This window comes from Aythya ferina, assembly GCF_964211825.1.
Source record: "Aythya ferina genome assembly, chromosome: 27".
Lineage (NCBI taxonomy): Eukaryota > Metazoa > Chordata > Aves > Anseriformes > Anatidae > Aythya > Aythya ferina.
Genome location: NC_140310.1, coordinates 3,034,157 through 3,058,056, shown reverse-complemented (window position 1 = coordinate 3,058,056; position 23,900 = coordinate 3,034,157). Strand labels below are relative to the sequence as shown.

The following is a 23,900-nucleotide window of genomic DNA, read 5'->3' as shown; positions in this document are numbered from 1 at the left end:
TATAGACAGCAATGTTTTTAGCACACTTGCTTTCAGCTTCCTGCTTTTGTTAAGCCAACTCATTTCATAGAGGTCGCTGAAGCCATTCTTTTACCTATTTAGGTTTATTAGTAAGGAACAAGCAATTCTGCTCCCTCAGTACCACTGCAGCCCTTCCTCAAAAAGAAACATTTCAGTGTATAGACCATGAGATTTAGAAGTTAAAAACAAACAACTAAATAACAAGAACTGTTCAAGACCCTTTGCAATTCTTTATCTTAGCTCCTCCCCTTCCTGCAAAGTGCCTCATAAAGGTGGTGGTGAGCAAGGCTCTTTTCACCTGTGAGTTACTCCCTGCTTCTTAGAGATGCAGCGTGTTATCAGTTAAGTCTGTGCATGAAGTGTTTTTGTTGTGTTTTTTTTTTTTTTTCTCCTAAGATAACTTTTTGTAAAAATTGTTGATGCTACTGTTTCATTCTATAAATCTGAGTGTATTCCAAGAGATTGAAGAATGTGAATTATTTCTGTCCTAGAGACTAATAGCACAAAGAGATATAATACTTTTTAAAGTATTCTCTCTGAATGCATTTATCACTTCTGGATTATTTTGATTTTGTAAATGGTACAAAGAAAACTTTCAAGATGAAGAATGTGGATTCTCTGCATCAGTAGAGAAAACTAGGACTGGGAAGGGTGAAGGCATCTCCTGCCCTTAGGCAGGGAGCAGCTCTACTTAGCCTATTCCCAGTAGGTGGTTATCTAATCTGCTCTTAAAAGTGCCTAGCAGTGGATGTGCTGCAGATTTGTTGGCAATGTGGTCTAGTCTTTAATCACTCTTATTAGAATATAAGCACTTTCTGAGCACCTCGCCTTGAGTTTCTGGTGCTTAGTTTAAAATCCCTGTTCTTTTTGTTTGGTTTTTGGTTGTTTTATTTTTCTCTCTTTTGTTTGTTTTTCTCCTGCTAACAGGTTTCAGAGCTCTGAGTTATGTCCAATTTATCCGGAGGTGGAAGATTCAAAGATGAAGAGATACCAGGTTATCCCATGTGCTCTGTTAATCTCAGCTGGTATATCATGGGAAGGAATAAACCTAGGTTTTGTGAATCTCCTATTTTGTCCTGTAGCTGCAGTTTTAGTTTCAATAGGATTAAATTAGTTTGCTATGACAGGTCTCTTATTTTGTGGTTTGATTCATCCTCCCATAGAGCTAACTATAACTCATCAAAACGTAGTGAGACACTTAAAGGCAGTAATAATGTAACTTTTGTATGTGTCTCAAGTTATCTTTTTTTTTTTTTTTCTTCTTAATCATAAAATAGTGGGATATCTCTTACCCTTCCAAATGAGCCCTCCTAGTTAAAAAAAAAAAAAAAAAAAGTACATATAAATATATACATATACTTGTTTTCCTACCCCCAGACAGGTGCTTCCTGTCTACATCTAAGACCTTTTTCTTCTTTACCAGAAGCCTTGTTTTCCCTGTGTTCTTGCCTGTAATTTTGCACTCCCTTTAAAATGAATCTCCTGCCAAAATTCAGGTGGATGAAACCTGTACAAATTGTGCTTAAATAATCCATTAAACTAATATTTTGCAAATTATGGTTTCAATCATTATAATTTAGACTTGCTCTAAACAGATCATCTTCAGAGCTGGTTTTAAACCAGTTTTGCAAACTCCTGCATTAATGAATACATAAAATTCTTTCCAAGTCTAATTAGTTCTTCTGTTTGCTTGCACCAGGCTGAAGTTAAGAAAAAAGTCTTCGTAATTTCTGTAAGAAAATGCTGAGGTTACCCCTCGTAATAGCAGAGCTTTAATCCAATGAGCTTTACACTTCTGAGGTGACACAAGCTGCTCGTTTACTGAAGTTAGGAAGCTCTCATTGCATGGGTTTGTTCAATGATGAATAGTTTGGGGCACTCAGTTACAAATCATTAGATATTATTGTTGCATGGTTTCCTTTGGGAGATGGCACTTTAGAAAATAACTTTCAGACCAGTTGCAAGTGCCACTTATCTACCATCCTCTTCTGCTTTTAATCATTGCTAATATTTAAACTAAACTGTCCACTGAATGCTCAGGTGAGATCGATGTTTTATGCCCCTTTTGAATATTTTCTCCACAGTGTAGATGCTCAGAGCTGCTAGAAACTTTTTTTTCCCCTTTTCAAATATAAAAATCAGTGACTTCACTGGAACTGTTCTAGAGAATAGGGTCTGATATGGGGTTATGTCATGCTCAAGCTTAGGACTGTGAGGAAAGTTTAAGACTGGAAATCCTTAAACCTTTGTTTAAACCTTGGTTATGATTGAAAATCTCTGGCCACTGGCAATGGAGATTTTCAGGGCGTTACAAGTAGGACCTGCTGAAAGCAAACTCAGGTCAGGTAAAGCCTGATTGTCAGAAAAAGCAAATGTGTGCCCAGAGAAGACTTCCCTGCATGGCACTTGGCACAGCACAAATAACACTAAGGGCCTGCCTGCTTGAGGTTGGTGTTGATGTAACCTCAAAGAAGTTAGATGGGTTGGGACTTGCACCAAGTGCAGTTTACCCTGCAAGTCTGCCTGCAACTCATTACAAAACCAGGGGCTGCCTGACCTTTTCTTAAGCATGAACCTGGCAGTATTAAGACATGACTTAGCACTGTTTCGATAATGGTTGTTAATTAAGTGGCTACATGCATAGAGACAATTATATGAAATTAAGAGTGGGGAAACATACGGTGAATATTAGCAAACATTTTCTAGGAGCAAATCCTGTTAGGCTGTGAAATGCTCTCCCAAAAAGCAATGGAAACCTCTTTTGCTGAGATACTTCAAGCTAGACAGTACAAAGTACAGAAGAGTATGCTGTAGGGAATTAAATCGCCCTGATGTTAACTGTCGTGTGACCTTGGATGGCTCAGCTATTACTAAACTCCAGTGATAATTTTGGTGATAATTACTCCCTTTATTTCTAAACTGAATTATTGTAATTCATTATAGTCTTGTCTAATGGGTCAAATTACTAGGAAACTAACTCAGATACAAAATGAGTTGGTGATAATTCTTTGGGCCTTAGTTGTTTGATCAGTGATTTGACATTAATTTATTATTTAAACTGGTTACCAGTCAGATTTCACATCTTGATTTTAAGTTGTAACTTCTGCAGCTCCTGATTTATGCTGCTGTGAACTGACCACTCCGTATGTAGATCACTGTCCTTACCAAATACAACCAGACTTCGTTTCCTGGAGATGGTCTTTTAGTCTGAGTTGAAGGGGTTGGTTTGCATAGCAAGAACGAGTGAGTAAAGCGTAACTGGAATAAACATTCAGCAAAGCTTTGTGCTGTTGGTGGTTGTGTAGAAATTTAACATATTACAGTTACTATTTCCCCAGAGCACCTGAACAAACGCTTCTGACCCTTTGATTTCACTGGAGTTTAAGCATGTGCTTACAAACTTTCAGTCAGAGCTGCAAAATACTCTTGCTAATTTGCACTAACCATTAATAGTAGAATGAATACTTGCGTTGTCTGAATTAGCAAGTGAACACCCAAGCAAAGACTGTGATTCCCAAGTTGTCTTGCTAATTACCATGGCTGTGATTTAATGTTAATTATTTATTATGCTTCATTATGTTCTATAGCTCAGTTAGTTCAAAACAAAAACCTGAAATGTTGGAATTATGATCTTTCATTCTGGCACCGTGATATTAAATCTTTTCTAAGAAGAACTTTGTTCTAATTATAAGGTATGTACTAAAGCTTCATTAATTTATATTACAGGGCTAATTGCAAGTCTTTGCTTTTTTTTTTTTTTTTTTTTTTTTTTTTTTTTTTTAGCAGCATAAGTTCTTGAAACAATGCTTATTCTATTGTGAGGGCCAAATTCTGTATTAATAGTACAGAAAGCAATGGATAAATTGGACTTTATTTGCAATCTTTCCTGCTAAGTGGTTGCAGAGTACTTCTGTTTAGGGTTGAGAAGGCTGGCTTTAAGGAATCCCAAAACAAGAGGGATGCCAGCTTCTGTTCCATATCTGGAATTGACTGAATATGGCCACAAATTTGTAGAACTGAGTGAATTTGTTCCTGAGCTCTGGGAAGTGTGTACCTGGATGATAAGAGAAGGCCCTCAACTCTGTAGTGATCAAAAAAAAAAAAAAAGCCTGTCTTGATTGTGAATGTTTTCAAACTTGTGGTGTGTTTATCTTTAGCTTTTTGGATGGCTGTCAAGATGGACCAAGCAACATCCATGCTTCCAGATTCTCCCAAACTTAAGTGAGTTGCAGTACTTTAGAATGCCCTGTATGTGTTGAGTATTTTCCAAACATCGCTTTATCATTGCTTGCAATAATTATTTGATTTGCATGTGTGGTTTTTGAGGAACATTGAGATAAAGCTGCATTTGTCCAAAGTAGCCTACAACGTGAGCTAGTTTGGGGTTTGTGGCGTTTACTCAAGCACTGGGAACCCAACTGCGTTGGTGTGTTTGTTTAGACGTGTTCAGTTCCCACAGTTCTCTTTTTGCACTGTGCTTGACTAGGAATTGTATGGTCTTTCATTTAAGAAAAGCAGCTTCTTAGGTTTTTTTTGAGCTGGAAATGCAAAATTAGTGTACGTGATGACTTGGGAAACTTGTCTGAAGGCACACTGTGCTCGTGGCACTGCTGGGCGTGCAGGATGAGCTCATGAATCTCAAAGTGAAATCTGGATTAGCAAGCCCTACCCTGCCTGAGAAGGGGCAAAAAAAAAAAAAAAAAAAAAAAAGAGCCTGCACAAACACCTGTGAAGGGAAACCGATGACTTTGACAAGATCTTAAAATGGGTTGTAGTGAATGAGTTGACTGTGAGGTAACTACAGTGGGGACCTTAATGGGGATGGAAGGGGCAGGCTTCTGAGCCAGCAGGGCTTAGCAGAGAATCATATATCATGTAGAATCATGTAGTGCTGGGGGGCAAAAAGGTGTTTGGGGGGGCTGAAGGGTGAAGGAAGCTAAAAAGTGATGGGGGGCTGAGGGCTGGTGGAGGCTAAAACGGGCTGGGGCTACACGGGGATGAGCCATGAAGGCGGCGGGGCCGCGCTGGGGCCCTGAGGTGAAACGGGAGCCCCCAGCCCGCCGGGGACGAGCCCCACAGAAGGGTCCCGGCTCCGAGCCCCCCGTGAGGGAGCCGAGGCCGGGCGGCGAGGCCCGCTGAGGGCCCGGCGAGGCCCAGCCCGGCGGCGACGCCGCTCCGCCTTCCCCCCGTCCCCTTCCCTCCTCCGGGTGACGTCACCCGGAGCTCGCCCGGCGCCATTTTGAAAGTGGAGCCGCTCGGCGGGGGGGGCCGGAGCGAGGCGCGGAGCGGGGGCAGCCCCGGGAGCCGAACCGGAGCCGAACCGGAGCCGGAGAAACCGGAGCCGGCCGCAGCCCCTCCGCCATCCGCCTCCATCCTTCCCTCGGCCCGGTCCCGGCCGCCAACAGCCCGGCCCGCCCGCCTCGCCGCCCCAACATGGCAGGTAAGGGGCGGCCGCCCCCCTGCTCGGCCCGGGGGCGGCTCGCGGCCCCCTCAGCGCCACAGAAGGGGAACGAGGGGGGAGCTCTGAGGGGTCGGAGCTCCGTGGTCGTCCCCTTGGGGTCAGGGCCCGGCCTTGGGGACAGGATCGGGCCCCCGGGGGGGGGCTGGGGAGCAGGCGTGCTCCGTGCTAGGGGCAGAGCCGGCCGGGTGCGGGATGCGGTTAGGGGTGTGTGTGTGGGGGGGGGGGCTCTCTGTGCTTTATTCCTCGTCCCTTCATGGGCCTTCAGCCCCATTTTGCATCCTGAGGTGCTCGTGGTGCTGGAGGTGTGTGTGTGTGTGTGTGCAGGGGGTGGCTCTTTCTCCTCACTTCTCCCTGCGGTTTTTCCCTTTGGGAACCAATTTACCCCCCCCATTCCACAACCTGAAGCTCCTTTCCAGTGCTCTGCCTTCCGAGGAGCAAGCCAGGGAGGCAGCGCTTGGGTTGTGCTTTGCCTTTTTTCCACCCCCCCTCCATGCTCCACCCTCCTCTTTTAGCCAGGGGAGGAAAAAAAAAAAAGTGCCCACTTGGTTGAAGCGAAGTGTGCGAAAAGCAGAATTTGGGCTTTATGCGAAGGGAGCGGCGATTTTTCCCTTACACGCTGTCCCCTTTAAGTGCCTCCATGGTGCCAGCTGCTAAATGACAAATGAAGAGGGTGGCGAGAGGAAAGCAAATGGGTTGGACGGGTTTGGGGGGAATGGGAGAGGCGAGCACGGCGGATCCTTCCAGGGTATCTGCAGAAAAGCCTTCTGACATCTCTCGTGGAGCTGGGAGCTCCTGCTTGCCTTTGCCGTGCTGGGTTATGTAGTTTGCTTGCCTGGAGCCCTTCAGAAAAGACATTAAGGCAAGCAAAAAATGCATGCTGGAGTCTGGTCGTGGTGTAGCACTTCGGTTAACATTGAGCCATTTGGTTGTCTTTGGGAAGACAGTTTTGGGGTTCCTGATTTCCCCATCTTGGACTTGTTTTTATCCCCTCAGATTAATGTAGGAGAGGGAAGAAGTCCCTCCTGCATTCTTTGTTATGCCAGAAGTGATAGCAGACCTCTGGATTAATGTGTAAATGCCATCTGTTGCTCAGCCTGTTTGAATTGTGTGGAGGAAAAGTTCCATTTTGACAGTGGCTTTAAAAAAAAAAAAAAAAAAAAGGCAGGCCCATTTCAGTCCCTTCCTGTATGTACTCAGCTCAGCAGTGATTTGCTCAGAATGCAATGCAAAAGAAATGGGTGGTGATTTTTTTGTGTGTTTTGGTGGCAGGGTTCAAATGAATCACTGCCTTCCGCCGAGGCAGTAATGTTCCTGAAGTTTTCTCTTCGATCCGTTTTCTATGGTAGTAGAACTTGTTAACATCAGCTTGCTTGTTTGCTTTTCTGCTCGGATTTGTTGGTGGTTTCTTTTTTTTTTTTTTTTTTTTTTTTAAGCTGATAACTGCTTTCGTTACTTCTGCGAAGAGACTCTAAATTTGTGGTAAAATTCTTTTCTTTAGCCTTCAGTGTGTAGGTTCGGTTCTTTGTTTTTGTGGGAGGAGGAAATGAATGACGTGCGTGGCTTTATGTTGATTGAAAGACTGAAATGTTCCAAAAATGCCGAGCTTTTCTGACAGTTGCTGATGAAGTTGTGTGCGTGTGCTAGTGGGGTTCTGCCATATAAAGTAGGAAGAAGCTTTATGTGAAGTGGGATGTTCGTGCGCTCTTATTTTAAGTGTGTTTTAAGTTAGTGCCAGCCGTGTTACTGAGCCATGCGAGCTTTCGGTGAGAGGCTTTTATCGCTGTTGCTGCTTTACGCTGTTTTTGACAAACATTGCTTGGGACGCTGGCGAGCCCCTAATGACAAAAACAATATCTGCAAAGGAAAAAGGTGGGGAGGGGCGACTCGCAATTGTGCCGACATCATTGCTGAGGAAGTAGGCGGGTGTAATGCTGTCTGAAATTTTCGGTTAGTAACTGTTACGGGCTCTTTGTGTTGCTCATGGGGGGGTCTGGGTCTCATTTTTTGCATTGTGTTTTCCAGGAGCTGGAGGAGGAAATGACATTCAGTGGTGTTTTTCTCAGGTGAAAGGCGCTGTGGATGATGATGTAGCAGAAGGTAAGAGCAATCTTTTTTTTACTGTGACTTTTTTTCTGACTTTCTAGGTATATTTTAGGAAGACGTGAATGCAATCTGTATTGTATGCAACTTCAGCAAAGCAGATGGATAGTTCATGTGCATTCAGATACCTAGGCTCAAACTGTGCTATGAGTCTTGCTCACGTGCGTAAGAAGGGCTGAATTTAGGCTTCTGGACTATTTTGTGGGAATTGTTTCCCAAAATTTAGATATGTTTTCCTGTCATTCAGCTTCTGCTTTGTGTTTTTTCTTAATCTGCAAAATGGGGAATGTGATCATTGTGTTCCCAGGGAGGTGTTGTGACGATTAATGTTTTTATTCTTTGAAGACCTGAGTATTGGATAAAGATCAAGTGTTTTTTCCCAATTTTTCCAGCTTTATTAACCAGAAAAGGAGGAAATCAGGATATTTGTGTGTGCTTCCCTACTAAGTAGAGATGGGTTTTGTGTTTGAAATGATACTGGGAAAGGCCTCAAACTTTTCTGAGCTAGGGCTCCTAGTGCTGGCAGTGACAAATGTCATCTTTTACTAAGATGGCTGCCTGCGATTGTGACTGAAAAAAGTGCTTGTTTTCCTCAGTTTTGGTTGGGGGTTGTTAGCGGAGTCGTGCCTACTGCGTGCTGCTCAGCGGTGCCAGCGAGCAAAATTTCTTTTCTGATCTGCACTGGCCTCTGTATTTCTTTGGCCATAAGTTCCTGGTTGCGTAACACAACCTGTAAGATCAGGAGTTAATTCTTCTTTTGCTAGCAGTTGGCCTTGTCAATTATGGAATTTGTAACATTTCTTTTTTTTTAAACATATCCCAAATGCTCTGACTTACAGACAAGTGAGATTAATGTTGTATTTAGAAAAGCGGTAACCACGGTTCCCATTACTTTCCCATTTGATGCGTGGTTCAGATTAACTTCCAAAGGCTGAAAAATGAGCATAAACATGAGACTTACTTTTATTTATTAGCTACAGCTTGTGGCAAACAAGGCACTTTCAAAGACTTGTGTGATTTTTACAAGCTGAAAGATGGCTTTTGGAAGCAAGAAGGCTGTAATATTTTTTAAAGCCGGGTTTTGAATTTTTCAGGGAGTATATTTTAAAGCTCGAACTCCAAATACTGTTTAATGTAATATAATCTTTTTTCCTCTGACAGACGTAAATTCTGTGACCTTTTATTTTAATTTCCTATCAAACTAAATACTCAAATCGTGCAAGAATTCTGGTTGTGTGGCTGGTGCTTGCAAATAATTCTTCGTGACAACAGCCCCGTTGACACCACACAACAGTAACGAGCTTTCTATACACACTAAAGCGGCTCTTGCAGGGAACTGGAAATGCAGAAGTCAGGAAATAGTCTGTCCTTTGCTTCCTTAGCTGCTCAGAGGTGCCGTACTTTGCTCTCTGCCAGATGACTTGCTGGCCTCCTGCTTCCTTCCGGGCAGGTGAGCAGCTGCGGGAGCGAGGAGCAGGGGGTGGAGTGCATGGGAGCTGTCACCGTAGGAGAATTAACCAGCTTCAGTTCAGCCAGCCGCTCAGCATGCTCTCCAGAAAACTGTACGAGTGTTTCAGACCGTATGGGACGTGCAGGTTTCTGATTTTGTGACCCAAAGAACTATTTCGTGTCGTTGCCAGCTGTAATTGACTTCTGATGAGTAAGTGCAGACCCCTCAACGTGCTGCAAGACGGCCTGAAATTAAATGCCGGGATCCTGGAACGAGGCCCCAGCATTGGTGTTATACTTGATTGTTGTGAACTTGTTGAACTGAAATTCTAAGCTCTTCCTGGGTATTTGGCTCCCACGATACATGCTGGAAATTGTTAAAAGCCAGCTGTCTAATCGTAACGCAGCTTTACCTTCCCTGCAGTCCTTGGAGCTCCTATTGTGCCTTATAACTTCTGTCTGTAATCCTGTTGGGTTGGTGATGTAGCTGAAATTTGTTTTTTTCTGTACTTCTGCCTTTAAGGTTTATCTTAATAAAATGAAGCCTTGTGTAGTTCTTGCAAAATCGGAGCAGCAATTCTGCATGCTCCTGGTCCCCCTTCAGAATACTGAGGGACAAGTCGGCAGTGGCTCCGAGTCTGCTCTGACCTTTCTTCCCTCCCTGCCTTTGTCTGCCTTTTTGTGGCAGCTCCATGGTGAAAGCTAAAGAGAATTTTGCTGTCTGAAACTTCAGTGCTTCTTTAACCGCCGTGGTCTGCAGCCTAACAAGCGTGGGCTCCAGCCATGGCTGGGACTGAGGACAGTGCCAATTTGGCTGGGGCAGTACCTAGGGCGTGGGGTTTTGAAGTGGCTTTAGAGCTGGGATTTTAAGAACTGACTTTTGTGGAATATTGGAACTTCCCTAGAAATAGCAAAGTGAAGAAAACAAACCTAGAAGAAATGGAAGGAGTGTGTTTTAAGTTTTTCTTCCTGTTCTTAATAGAATGTTGTGATATTTACGTTGAGAAGTTAACATTAACTTTGTGTTAGCCGAGGAACCTGCATCCATTCATTACATGAAGCAGCAGAACGTGAACCAGCAGTCTCCCTAAAACGCTGCCCATAAAACAGGCCAGTGGAGAGTAACGCTTCTAATCAATGCAGTAATGATGGCAGCAACTTCAAAAAGTTTGCAAAGAGCTGCTGCAGAGCTTCCAGTGGGTTTGGGGTCAGGTCTGACCCCCTCACTGTCACATAATAGGAACAGCCTCCAGTTCTGTGGGTGCTGAGGCTAGAATGGCTGGCTGCTATAAAGTCAATATTTGAGGGTTTGTTGGCTGAAACACGAGCTCTCAGGTGACAGTTCTTAATTCTCTGGCTTCCTAAGCAACCTGTGATAGGTGGATGTGACAACATTTCCTTTGGAGATGGTGAGGGTGGAAGGAAAAGGGGGGAAGCTGTTATGAAAGCTAGGAAGTGAAGATGGCAGTGGCCAAGGCAGAGCTCTGGTAACTGCAGGAGCATGGCCGTGTGAGGAGCAGCCAGCTGCCCTCCAACCTCAGCACAAATGGAGCTTCTCTTTGGTTGTCAGCTTGACGGGGGCCCTTGTTTGCATCAAGTTAGGTACAGAACTTGGATTTGAAGTTGAAATCTGAGTGTCAGCATCATTATAGTTGGTGTCCTTAAAACTAACTGCTGGCAGAAGGTTGCCCTTCTGTTGTGTGGCTTCTGCTGTATCTGCTTTCGAAACAGCCAATTCTTTGCTCAAAGTCTTCCTCCCTTCTCAATTCCCTATTTGTCCTCCTGGAGCCCAGTCCCACAACGTGTCAGTGCCCAACTTGTTATTCTGATTACTCTGGAGAATCTGGACCCAGAACAGTAGATAAAGCAAGACTTTCGGGGTGAAAGCAGAGTTACTGTCCTTGATAAGTTCAGTTGTTCAGGGTATCAAAAACATCTGTAACACATTAATTTTTTTCTTTGTGGCATCACTGTTTCAGTACAGGAAAGACTTAACTGTCCAGAACTGCTCAAGAGCAGACACGACCACATCTTAGTAGAAGCTGAAGGAGTACAGGGATTTTCTGCAGTTTCCTTGATTTTAGTTCTGCTCTCCAAGAGGTAGCATAGTGGCAACTCCACTTGGAAACAACTTGAGAACCGTGAGTTTAAACCATCCTTGAAAACTAGACGTTAGCTTAATGGAATGAGTTTGTACTTCAGAACAAATTAAGTCAAATTTGTTTGATTACTTGGCAGAAGGAAAAGAGTCAAGCTGCTGTATCTAAATGTTCTTTCAAGTGTAATCCAAAGATACGTAAAAGTCCGATGGTTTGCTTCCAAGGCTGGGAGCCAGGAACTGAAGTCCTAAGCTTTAGCCCTGAGTGATCAGCCCTCATCGTGGATGAGATGTTTAACTGCTTGAGGCCTGAACGCCTCTGGAGGAGGCACTGGGGTATCTGCTGTGGGTGTGAAGTCTCCTACAGGACCATTCTCTGCTTTATTAGTAACCTATGGCTTGATTTGTGTTTCCTCTTTGTAGCCGAAACACTGCTGTAGTCTGCTGCAGCTTGTGCAGATGATGAAGGGATGAAGTCACATTTCTGTCCCTAGCCAAACTGAGTGTGGTCAGAGATATAAACAAGATCTGACTTTTCTCCTGTTCAGGAATGTCTTTCTCCATTTGATTCTAGGTATGTTTTATCTTAAAAGTGTAGTTTCATGCTCGCTTTTGGCAGGCTCCAAAATTGCAGAGCAGCTGTGGGAACTGTTACTGCTTCAGTAGTAGTACTTCATCTTCAGTACCCCCAAAAAAATCTGTCGTTAACAGTGAGGAAACTGAGGCCAGCAAGGACCAGCTTAGCAGCATCTGCAGCTCACTGGCTTCTCTTGCCTTATCAGAAGACTTTCTCTTGGCTAAATAACATCTGTGTGGAGTAAGGGTAAGAGCTGCTGAGCCTCCTGCCCCAAAGCTGGGTGGCTGTGCCTCGCAGAATGCTCCTGGTGGCACCTCCTGTGCTTTTGGCTGAGCAGCTGAGTGGCTTCCACATGGGGTGGCGTTGGGGGGACCTCCTGGGGAGCAGGGCTCCCACCCAGCTGCGTCTGTGGGCAGGAGTCGCAGAGGAGGAACAATGGTGTCATTATGGAAGCAGTGGATGGGCTTCTTTAAATGCAAACTGATGCAGTAGGAGGGGAAGAAAAATCCTCGGAAGTAGCAAAGGCGTGAGGAGGGTTTGGGATGCTAATGCTGATGAAAGATCGGGGCTACAGTTAAGGCAGGGAGCTGAACTTCTGTTTGAGAGCTGTGGTTAAGCTCTCTGCTCATGAAGCAGTGTCAGTTAAGAGGAGCAAGGACTAGCAATAGGCTTTTTTAAAGGGGTAATGTGAAATATGCTGGTAAAAATTTAAAAAACACGGAAAAAACAACACAGGTTATAGTCCTTTCCTCCCTGTATTCTTAAGTCCACTTCTGCTCATGCCTTTGGCTGTTTATAGAATGGCTCACTCTATCTAGAGAGAAATGGGCTGCTGTGCTCTAGGAAGCGCTGGCCTGAATTGGCTGAAGTGTGTGCTCGTGAGGTCCCCCCAAACAAAGAGCGTTTAGCAGACAGCTCAACAGTGAGAGGCTGTTCAGCTCCCCGAAGCTGTTCTCCTCTCTTGGTGAGAGTTGGTAGCTCAGGCACTTCAGCCTGTCAGTCACGCTGACCAGTGGTTGCTCTGCTCTTCTGGGAAGCTTTTGCACTTAGATCAAAAATCAGATGGGAGAAGGAGTTGTTTGTGGTTTCTGTATTGTAAATACAGCAGCTACAGTGCTAAAGCCATCAGACATCCACCCTACAAAGGAGTGTGGAAATCCTGGTGGGTTGCAGCTCTGTACAAATTCTTAATCCTTAATTTTAAAGGTGCTACCTTTTTTGGGGTACTTCCACCCTAAGAACAGGCTTCTGTAGCTTCACAGAACGTGCATGGGAGAGAGCTGAAATGAAGAAGGAAACGTCTGGTGGGTGCAGTGCTGAAGTAAGAGTTAAGGGCTGGGTGTTCCTAGCTGTACTGTTTGCCTTTTTTTTCCCCCTGCTGTCTTCTGACTTGCCTATTTAGGCCATGGCTACATGTTTGGCAGCATTTCTGCTTAAAGAGGCACTCCTTCCCACTCTGCTGGCACCAGCGTGCGTGGAACTGCACAATGAACTTGTCTGGGAAGCCGATCCAGCTGAAAAATACTTAAAATTGTGGTTTTGACCGGATTATTTCTCAGCTGAATTGAACCCTGATCTGGTTCTCAGTGCTGTGTGCGCTTGTGCCAGCACAGTGTGACGAGCGAGCGAGCTGCTGAAAGGAAGAGGAGGAACTGTGGAAGGGAGGCAGTCTCTTTATAGGATTTTATGTACAGCCAATGTGAGACCCTGATCTTTAAGTGCTGTGCTGCTCCAAATGCTAGAATAGCTTAACAAAAAGGACTTTAGAGCTTTGCTGTTCGAGATTAGAGCACGTGCAGTCTGAAGGCCAGCAATAAATGTATCTAACACCAGTTCTGTATGGTAATCGTAGGAGGCTGCACTAAAGCACTGCCCTAATAAAATGGGTCAAACTTCATGTGGTGCACTGAGATCCTGCATAGTTGGTGGTCGCCTTTGGAGATGTTTTGTAGACTGAAGCTGGTCCAAGTCTGCGCTGCTATAGGGGGAAAAAAAGCTTATTTATACTGGGTTACTTTGCAGTCAGATCAGGTCCCTGAACTCAGGGCAGTGGGGATGTGCAAACCCTCACGGCGTGAAGGGTGGTGGGAACGTGCCCGAGGGTAGGAAGAGAGCACAGAACCCCCTCGCGTGGTGGCAGCGGGGATTCAGGCAGGTAGGAGCCAACTGGCAAAATGCTTTGCTGTGTGTCAGGTTGGGATTCTCCCAAATTAGATCACGCACACATCTGGTACACATGGACTGTGTTGCTATCACCAGGCTGTGAATAATTCTGATGTTTTTCTGCAGCAGAACGAGTACAGGTGGAACAGGCTTTCATCCTCTGGTGTTCACAGAAGCAGTCAGAAAGGAGAAACGAACCCTGCTCATTCAGCATTTATTAATTGGTGGTGTTTTTTCTTAAAAGCTGTGTTGCTGCTCGTATGGCTTAGTTTCTTGGAAGTTCTTGTAGAAAAGCATCTCAGTTAATTGGGGGGTGGATTACGGGCTGATTGCTTTACAGTAAAGCGCTTTAGATCATGTAACAAACGATAATCTATTCTTACCATGTCTTACCACTCTTAATATGATTTGAAAAATTGATCCCTTGTTTGGGGATTTCACTTAAACTTATGTCTTGTCTCGCATTTAGGTGTTAGAGAACGAGGCCTGCCGTGTCTTAGGTGCTCCTGAAGTGTGTGCAGTGCGCCTGCTGTGTCCTGTGCCTCCCGTAGTAAAATGCCCCTTGCTGGTGGCACCAAAGTGAGGCTGCCCGTGCTCTCCTTTTAGGAAACGCTGTGCTCTTGAAGCTCTTTTATTCGTGTAAGATGCTTTTCTTACTGCCTTAGGGGTATTTTCCAGACCTTTTTTTTCCTATTATTCATACCATGCGGTACCATAACCGTCTACGGTATTTTTAGTAGGGAGTGTGAAGTTTTGTGGAATAATTCAGCCTTCGGTAATTATGTGAAACTGTGAGCGTTACTGCTCTAAAAAAAGAGGAGTGAAAAGCTCTGACACAGGCAGCCGCGTTGTGAGTCGTGACAGCAGCTGCTGTGTTTCTATGACAATCGGGAGGAGAAGTGCAGGAAGTGTGTTCCTTCAACCAGCCTCGGCTGGGAATCATCCTTCACAAAGCTCTGGTAGGATTTAAGTCAGAACCTGGACAGTTTTCTCGATTTTGAGTGGAATATGTGTAATATAACTGTTTTAATAATTTATGGCTCAGTTAAAGCATGCATTAGTGAGGTGCTACATGTATAGGGTTTGCAGGTAAGCTGGAAATAGGATATTGTTGTACAGTGTGAGGGTCCTAGGGGAAAAGGGGGAAAATGGGCACGCTGCAAGGTGAGGAGTTGATGCTCTGATGGTGTTGCAGATTGACCCAGCAGGGTTTCCTTTCAACAATTCAAGTACTTCGCTTTCTGGCTACCCAGCAGGCCTGCTTTAGGGCATTGTTTGGGGCTGTTTGTGGTGTTACCTAGCAGTGGGTTTGCCTTCTGGTTTTCTGTTGCTGGCACTCTGGGGTTGTTACCCTTGGCTTCAGAATGCGGGTGCTGGCTACCAGCGCCAGGTAGGGTGTTTGCATCGAGTTGATGTTACTGCAAATCATCCTGTGAGGTTTCTGTGCATGACTGTAATTCTGTTACAGAAATAGAAGGGGCTGCAAGCTTCTCTCTTCTAACTTGCCATGCTTTTGTTAAGCACTGGAGGAGAAATTATTTACTTGGTCAGCCATTCTTTACAAGAATGTGTTTTCCTCCCAGCCATCCCCGAGTGGTAGCACCATTAAGAAACCCGGCCTATTTGGGCCATGTGGCAGACCCTCGGGCAGATAGACTTGCATCTAACTTGGGTTAAAAAATATATATAATTAGGGTCAGGAGGAGAGGATTTAAGAGTTGTATTGTTGGAAAGATTGATTTCCCAGGTGTGCAGAATGTGTTTTGGATGGAAATGTTTTTCTTTGCATTTTCGATTGTAGTTTTTGTATTAACGATCAGGGAGTAACAAGACTTCCAAATGTGCACAGATAATGCTTGATGGTTTTGATTACTTGAGGAAAATATAACTGCATGTATTCAGGAACCTTCAAGGTGTTTGAGAGTTCAGACTGTAGTTGCTCATTTAAACTTAGGAAGCATTTGTACTGTAACCCTGTCTGTGTAATGCTTGTGACTATATTTTGCTTTTTCCCCAAGGAGCATAAAAAGTATTCAGGGGCTGTTCTTTGACTCTTCAAAGCGGTGGCTGCAGCTGGCCTTCCTTCCGTCAGGAGGCCAGAAGTTGATGCACAGAGACTGTGACCTACATGTGCTTGTGCATAGTGCTCATAAAGAGTGTGAGGGGCTCTCTCTTTTGAGTAATTTGATACAGCAGGCAAAAGTTGTGCATCAAAATGTTTTTCTTATCTTGAACTCTCTAAATGATAATTCTGAAAGACGCTTTTGAGAGTTCCTGGACTCTTTTCTGATGTAGTTGCATAACGAAACTTCATTTCCCAGTGTTTGCAGCGCATCATTTCTGTAAATGGGGTCACTCGTAGGGGTACTGACAGAGCTGAAAGGAAGTCCTGCCTCAGCTCTTAATTGCTGTTAAGTTTTGCTTTGGGGAACTGGCCTGAGTGGAAATTACATGTCTTGGGTTATTGGTTATCAGAGGAATTCGTTTTCTTGAATTAGTTTCCCCAGACAGTTGTCAGTGTGACGGGTCTTTGTGGTGTAGGAGCACTGAGGGGTGGCTGGCTGCATGTCCTGCACCCAGGGGAAGCAAATGATTTGAAGGAGCCACGGGGGCAACTGAGGCAATTCTCAGCCTTCTGATGCTTGTTCATAGTCTCCTTCCATATGGAGAGCTCTAATATCAGTGAATTTGGGACCTGCTGGAGAACCTCTTCTGAAAGATCAATATGAACAAACCGCAACTGAAACTGCAGCACGCAGACCTTGTCGTGGTCTAGGCCAGCAGTGAGCAGATGGCTCCGCGATGCAGAGGCAGTACTGAGGCATTCATAAGCTGTGTTTAGGGACACTGGAACTGGCAGCAGGGGCTTTTTGACCAAGCTTTCTGTAGAAGCAGCCTGCTTTTCTCTGTTCTCACAAAATCCCAAACGCAAAGCTGTGGTTTAACCTTATTGATTTTGTATTTCTGTTCAAGAAACATGCAGGGTCTTCATTTTGTGTTCCCTTTTGGACCAGTAGCTTACTCTTGGGGAGCAGTGGAGGCCAGTAACATGACAATCCTGTTACTGGAGCAGGACGCCTGCTGTGCTTAACCCAGCAGTTCTCTCTCTGACAAGATTTGGATGCCTCAGAGGAAAGTGCAGTGAGAAGACAGCATTTAAAAACAAACCAAACATCTAGGATTGTGCGCGCCAGGTTGCTGGCTCCCTGGAGCTTGTGGATTCTCTTCCTTGATCTGACCAGAGGAAGCTCAGACCACACTTGGTTATAAGTCATCCACTGGCTTATGTAGCATTCTCACCCTTTTGCTGTTCCTGCAGATCTGGTGTGATCTAAATTGTCATCTACAGCTGTGCTGTGAGGTCATCTCTGTCCTGATCCTCATGTTCCTGTGCAAGGGCTGTGACGCGTGTATGTTGGGAAGAGAGATGACACGACGGAGTGATTGCATCCTGTGTAGGAGCACTTCTGGCTTAGTCTTTCCTCCTTGCTGGCTGCTGTCATTTTGAAGAAGTCAGCAGGAGAAGATGTACACAGCCCTCTTTGGTCTTTGTAAGCTTGTTTGTGTGTGTGTTGAAACTCGTTTTCCAGAAGTTCTGCTCTTACGTAATGCTCAAGTGGAAGTTTGGCACCTTCCAGTTCATGTTCTTTTTAACTAGTATATTTTCAGTGAGGCTTACCTTTATTAAATAGCTGTGTGTGTTTTTAACTTTTTACCAAGTTTAAAATTTAGGTTTAAAGTTAATTATCCTGAGGGGATAAGGAAGAATAGAAATTAAGATAATTGAAAGTAATCGTGCTGAGTCGAGATTCATCATTTTAACCCCTACAGACTTTGTTTTTTCCTTGTCTGTAAGACTAGCGTGCGTGTTGCCCAAAATGGGGTTCCAGAACTTCTAAAAGCTATTGCAGGGAGCTTTGAGGCCTTTGCAGGATAGTGATATAACTAAATACTCTATATCTTGTTTTATAGCTGTTACATAATTTTTCCAAGATCAAAGAAGGGCTCCTAATTTATAGATAGAGAAGATGAGATGTAAAGTAACTCCCTTAAGAATAAAGGTCAGTATTTTGCTCAGACTTGTAGACTGTAAGTTTTTAAGATGTGGTATAAGCATGAGGGTCAGCCTTATCGAGGTGTCAGCGTGTAGATTCTGTTCTGCATCGTTTAGAGGAGTGTTAAGAATCTCTGGAAGTCCAGGCTTCAAACTAGTATTGGCCTCTTTAACTACAACAAAAACGTAAGACACTGAGGCACGTATGTTAGGGCTGGAGGAAAAACTGCAGGAAAATACTTGTTAAGTGTGTGTGTGGGGGAAAGGCAGTTGGTAAAGGGAAGATTATTTTCCAAGTTCCACAGCAAGAAGTGCACTAAGTGTTAAAAATGAACTAATAAAGGAGTGGATGGCCATAGTGAGTGAAATAATTTGAAGGTTTTATTCCTTGGTCCCATAATAGTCAGAGCTGTGTATTCGTCTCTGCTGGAAACTTCAGTTGCATTTGTGACCTTCACAGGCGCTATGCTGTCCAGCAGGCTGCCTGAAATTCATCTAGTGAGTGTGCCTCCCTCCCTCCTTCCCTCCTTTCCTTCTCCATTATGGTAGGTAAGAGTGATTTTTTTTTTTTTAACTTTCATTTTCCTTCCTTAGAAGGAGGCACTTGACAAGTGTCTGAGGTGCAGTGCTAGAGTCTGACACTTGGAGATTAAAAAGTTTTAGAAATTTTTGGCTTTAGCAATAAAAGCTTTGGTCAAAGAGTATATGAGACGAGTCTGAAACAGCGTGATGGCTTCCAGGAATTGTTTTTTATATCAACAACAGAAGGGCGACCCAGACTACAGAATTCTAGTAGCTGATTTTGAAAGGCGTTGCCAAATCATGATGTTTTTTTGAAGTACTGCTCCTAATTTTTAACTTGCGGTGTACGTTTTGTAGTGGCTTCAGCAAAAAGAGCAAATCAAGATACTCCAAGTGCTCTGATGCTGTGGCATTCCCAGTGACAAATGAAGAAAGGCATCGCCTTAAGGCTTCTGTTCTGTACATGCAAAACAATAGCACAGTATGTTAGTTCCAAATATATTGTTATTTGCAAACAGAAAACTAACCACTGGCTTTTCTGTGCTGTGCAGCCTATTGAAATTCTGGCTGTGATTCCAGCAGAGGCTTTGCCATAAATAGCTCTGCACCGCTTGGGAACACAAACAAGCCTCCTGAAAAGCTCTGAAGTAAGGTCTTCTGAGGGGACTAGTTAGTGGAGATACTTTGGTGGAGGTGAGGAATGTTTCTGTAGGTTGAGGTGGGGAGCTGTCAGCAGGAGCTGAGGAGTAAGCAGTTACTGATTCAAATTAGGTTCAAGGATTCCTGAATCACCTGAGTCAAGTGAAGGAAAAAAAGGATGATAAAAATGCACAAGTACAAGCAGAAACAGGTATGTCCTCCTTGTTAGTACTGAAGAGCTTTAAAACAACAACAACAAACAAATGCCACGTGGTAAGTAAATACAACTTGAAATAGAAACTATTTGTTCTTTTAATGTGCAGTCATCCAAATGAAAGCAGCCTTTTAAAATTTGTACTGAAGGGCTGTTTGGTTATGTGAATTAATACATAGCTAATTCTGTAGTGCTTATTTTTTCAGTGCTATCTGGGCGAATGTACCCTTGAATAAGTAATGCAGGGGCAGCTTTTGTGTAGACGTGTTCAGCTATAATTGGGGTAAGCTGTCTCGAGTAAGATACTTTCTTGTCTTGAGGAGAAGCTTGTAAACCTTCTGTGCATTAGGAGAGGTGAGTAAATTCTCCAGTGATTCACCTAGTTCACAGTGCTGATTCTTTCCCCTAGACCTGTTGCTACTAAATATTTTAACAAGTAGAATTCGGGAGTCAAAGAGCACGAACGTAACTTTGGCACTTGTGAAATCCGTGCTCTGAGTGGTAGACTTGAGTGCTCTGCTCAGCCCCTGGTTATCAAACAAATGTGTTTATTATCTGTCACAAGAAAATGAGGATGGTATTGCAGAAAAGGGCTGAGGAGACCTTGGGAGTTTGTTATTACGTTCTCTACGTGCGCAGCTTTCAACTTCACATATTACTCCTGATGGATGTTTATTAAAAAGCCTTAATCTATGGACACCTTGCAGCCTCGGACGCGTATATTTAAAGCTTAACTACTCATATTTTTGAATGACTTTTTTTATTATGTTTAAAACCACATTTGGTGACAACATGTGAAATTTGTTTGTGGGAATTGCACACCGGTCTTGAATGGAAATTAGCCCTAATACCCATAGAAGGCAGGGGCTCTGTGCTATTAACTGCATATAACTTAGTGGGATCAACAGCTTAGCCACTGGTACTTTTTTCTTTTTTAAGATCTCGATGGTATTTCTGAGCCTGTTGGCATTTTTCAAGAACATTCTTCTTCGTTCTTCCCATGCCTATTAAGAGCAGTTCCCTAAGAAAATGAAAGCATAAATAAAACAGCTTGGTAATACAGGAAAGCACTCCTTCTGCAAGGGGCAATTATCCTGTTCTTTGAAAACAGATGCATTGCTAGCATGTTATCTTTAACACAGTGAGAAGAAATAAAGCTTAAATAAATCTTTGTCTAATTCTTCCTATGTATTTTGGAAAATCCTGATGATAAATATAAAATGAATTCAATAGTGCTTGTCACTTTAGAATTATGGAACACTTCTTGAAGTACCACACATCCTGAAGGAGCCCAGCGAGTGTGTAGTTCTGCAATGGAGCTCTCAGACTACAGGTTTTCCAGAGAGCGGTGGGTTGAGCTGGAGTCCAGGTCTCCCAAATCTTACCCTGCGTATGGCAATAGGATGTCCTTTATTTGCAGGTCAGCAGGGATGCTCTCAGGAGAGCCAGAATCAGCAGTGCTGCTCTCCTCTGAATAGAGGCTATTTGATTTTTCTGGTCCATCATAAAGTTAGTTCTGGAAAACGAGTAATCCTGAATTTTTGTCCTTAATGTCAGAATTGAGATAGTTTGTTCTTGGAAGTTAGGTATGCAGCAGTAGTTCTGCTGTAGCTGTATTTATGATGCTTTGTAAAGTAAAGCTCTGCAGGCAGAAAATGTGTTGGAACAAGTTATGTACCAGAGCACCGAGGCTAGACAAATGCAGTAGTAGAGCAGAAATAATCAAATCTGTTATTTATAAGCCTTTTTGTCTCAGTTCTCCTGGTATTGCTCAGTAAATCCCTCAATGTTGTGAGCAATAGTGACAGAACATTCAGGCACCCAAGGGGATCTTACTTGAAACAAATTTTGGGCATGAAGGTAGTCGCTGCTTGAGTTAATTTTGTTCCCCTATAACCAGATAATGCATGCAGTTGTATAAAGGACAAAAATGACAAGAAACTCCCTAAATTCTTCACGATACGAATATAATTTAACCCTTCTGTCATCTTTCTCCAGGAAAGTATCTCCTAAATCAGTGTAGGTTTTGTTAGCTGAGCAGGGTTTCTGCATTGAAATGTAACTAGTGTGGACTGCATATCAAATTGCTTAGTACAGTTACTTTTTAAAGTATGTTGAAAGGCATAATGCGTGGGACTAGGAAACTCAAGGTGGAGGAAACCCTTTCCTTTCCTGCATCATTTAGTCAGGTTATCGCTACATCCGCAGGAATATTTAAAACACTCTCTCTGTATGCACTGGAGAGGCATAAAACACCGTCAGGTTGCCTATTTAAGCAAACCATGAGCTTCATGTTCTTCGGGGCTTGTATTTTTGCTGAGATTTCATCTAGGGTTTTAAGCAAAAAGTTGTTTTTGAAGCGTTGCTGCCGCAGCACCAAGGAGCACATGTTTATTTCAATTATTTTTGGGGTATGTAAACCAGTCAAGGCTCAGTTATGTGAGTGTTCTGGGCTGCTGTAAACTGTTTTGTATGTGGGATATGCCGTTGCCATAATGACAGCCACTATCACTTATTCTATCAGTAATGGTTGCCAGAGTCGTGTGGCATTTGAAACCTAAGGTTTTGGATTTCTTTATCTACATCTAAACAGGGACACGTAATTTTTCTAGGTTAAGTGTGACTGCTGTATGCTGTGACAGCAGGGGAGCACATACATACCCAAGCCAGACATTTAAAATGTTAGATGGTTTTTATGTAGTAGATGCTTTCAAAAGGAATACATTGCAAACTGTAACGTGTTTAGATTTTTTTAAAGTCTGTCTTCTATACTTAAAGCCTTTTGTTCTTTATATTTCACATCAAAGCCATCCTTTCTGATGGAGTATTAGATAGCAGCTTAATTTAGGGGTGCGTAGCCTCTTGAGGTGATGTTATTCAGAGGTTAACCACTGCTGCTCGCTGTCTTTCTGATGGTCCTGACCTTGACAGGAGAGGAGTTTTCAGCGTGATGGAAGAGAGATTGATGCAAAGCTGCGATGCACATCCTCCGTGGGGACAGGACAGGTGGCTTTCTGCATTTCCCTGCATTAAAGCAGATTCAAACTTCTCAGGCTGGATGCTCTCAGCAGCTGAATTTGGTGATGATTAGAAAACTGAAGCCTGCAATAGCTTTTGTATTGAAAAGTGTTGGGTTTGCTGTTGGATACTTCTTTAAATAAAGTCAGAACCATTCACTGGTTGGAGACAGGAAGGGTTATGGGCAGACCTGAGCTGTTTTTTGGGATCGTGCACTCTTGCAGAGTCTGTAAAAGGGCAGGCTCAAGGAGAAGCTGTGACCTTTAACAGCTTGTCCCTAATTGTGACCAGACGTTGCAGCTCCACGACCTGTGAGGTTGCTCGCCCGCCTTTCTAAGGTTATTTAAGACGGGCACCAGGAGTGGGGCTGGATTTCTGCCACTTGTGCCTCTTATGTTTATGATATTAATAAACTGGTGTCAAATGTCCTGGGAACGGGTGATGTAGGCTGAAAGACCTTTGTTTCAGCCAACAATAGACCTGAATTAGTGTGAATAGGAAAAGCAAATAGGCGCTTCCTGTCATATTTTAAGGAATACTGGGGTTTGGGGAAGCGTGTGCATTACGGGACTTAACCTGAATGCTCATCATTTGCCAGTGCTTTTTCCCCAGTAAAGTTTTCCCTGTGCGTGTGGGTATCTGTTAGTCTTTCTAAATATGTTTGCTGGGCTAATGAAGTAGAATCCCATTTGTTTGAATAGTTTTTTTTAGGGTATTCTTCAGGGGAAAAACTGTAAGCTGAACTGCGTGAAGACCTGATGAAGGGACACATCTTAGTTATTTTCCTGACCTGTCTTGTTCCTTGAGTTTGGACCTGGAGGCCTCTTGCAAAGGCTCGAAAGTATGTGAACCAAAAACACTTGGGTGGTGCTTCAGACCACCTTGAGGTTCACTTGGCTCTCACAGAGTATTGTAAGAGTCCAGAACAATGGTATTTGTGGTTTCAGGACAGCGGATGCCTTTGGAGACCCGAGGGAATTCTTGTCAGGTATTAAACAATCCCTTTTTATTGAGTCTGTGGTATTCACAGGTTGACCTGGTGTGTGTTGAGCTGGAAAACAGCTCTGGTTTGACCTGGTAACTTCTCAGTTCTGCAGTAACTTGCAGATCGAATTATTTGGGTGGTGGTGATCTTTCAGAACTGCTTTCCCCTTCATGCAGCAGATGTAAGGAAGCTCTTTTTTTTCCCCCAGTTTCAGGGTGGGAAGATAGTAGGGTCGGTCAGCTTAGTTGTGTGCAGAAAGCATACCCACAGAGGTGCTAGTAGCAGGTAGGCAAAGGCAGCTCCCAGGTGATGTGGGAAGGGCACTAATTGTGCCACGATTAATTACATTTCGGTTTCTATATTCACTGATGCTGGAGCTAAGCTAACCCTGCTGGTTAAATACACAATACCTAAGTCTAGGCAGCCAAGTCGGTGGCAATTTTTGTTGTTCTGCATCAGGCCTGGCTTGTTGTAAGTTCATATTCCTGTCCCCCTGCTTGCAGCTCGACTGCTGGCGTGTTCCTGTGCTCTCCTTGTAGCTGAGGGTGCAGGGAGCTGCCTTGGTTTCCAGCATCTTGTGAGCTACAGATACTGCTGCG

The 23,900-nt window shown here is 43.8% G+C and overlaps 1 protein-coding gene across 5 annotated transcripts in view; it reads left to right on the top strand.

Moving 5' to 3' along the window:
- Positions 1 to 283: 283 nt before the first annotated feature.
- The window catches only part of PPP2R2A (protein phosphatase 2 regulatory subunit Balpha), a 43,089-nt gene continuing 19,472 nt past the window's right edge, over positions 284 to 23,900 (top strand). Inside the window, exons 1-4 of one of the 5 annotated variants that reach the window (XM_084499559.1) lie at positions 284 to 321; positions 949 to 1,015; positions 4,179 to 4,242; positions 7,505 to 7,579. In XM_084499559.1, coding sequence (XP_084355685.1) covers positions 1,001 to 1,015; positions 4,179 to 4,242; positions 7,505 to 7,579 — 154 coding nt within the window. In that variant the 5' untranslated portion in view covers positions 284 to 321; positions 949 to 1,000. Of the gene's footprint in view, positions 364 to 948; positions 1,016 to 4,178; positions 4,243 to 5,232; positions 5,462 to 7,504; positions 7,580 to 19,061; positions 19,358 to 23,900 lie in introns of those variants that run through there. The other 4 variants (XM_084499558.1, XM_084499560.1, XM_084499561.1 and 1 more) reach the window with 4 other exon arrangements.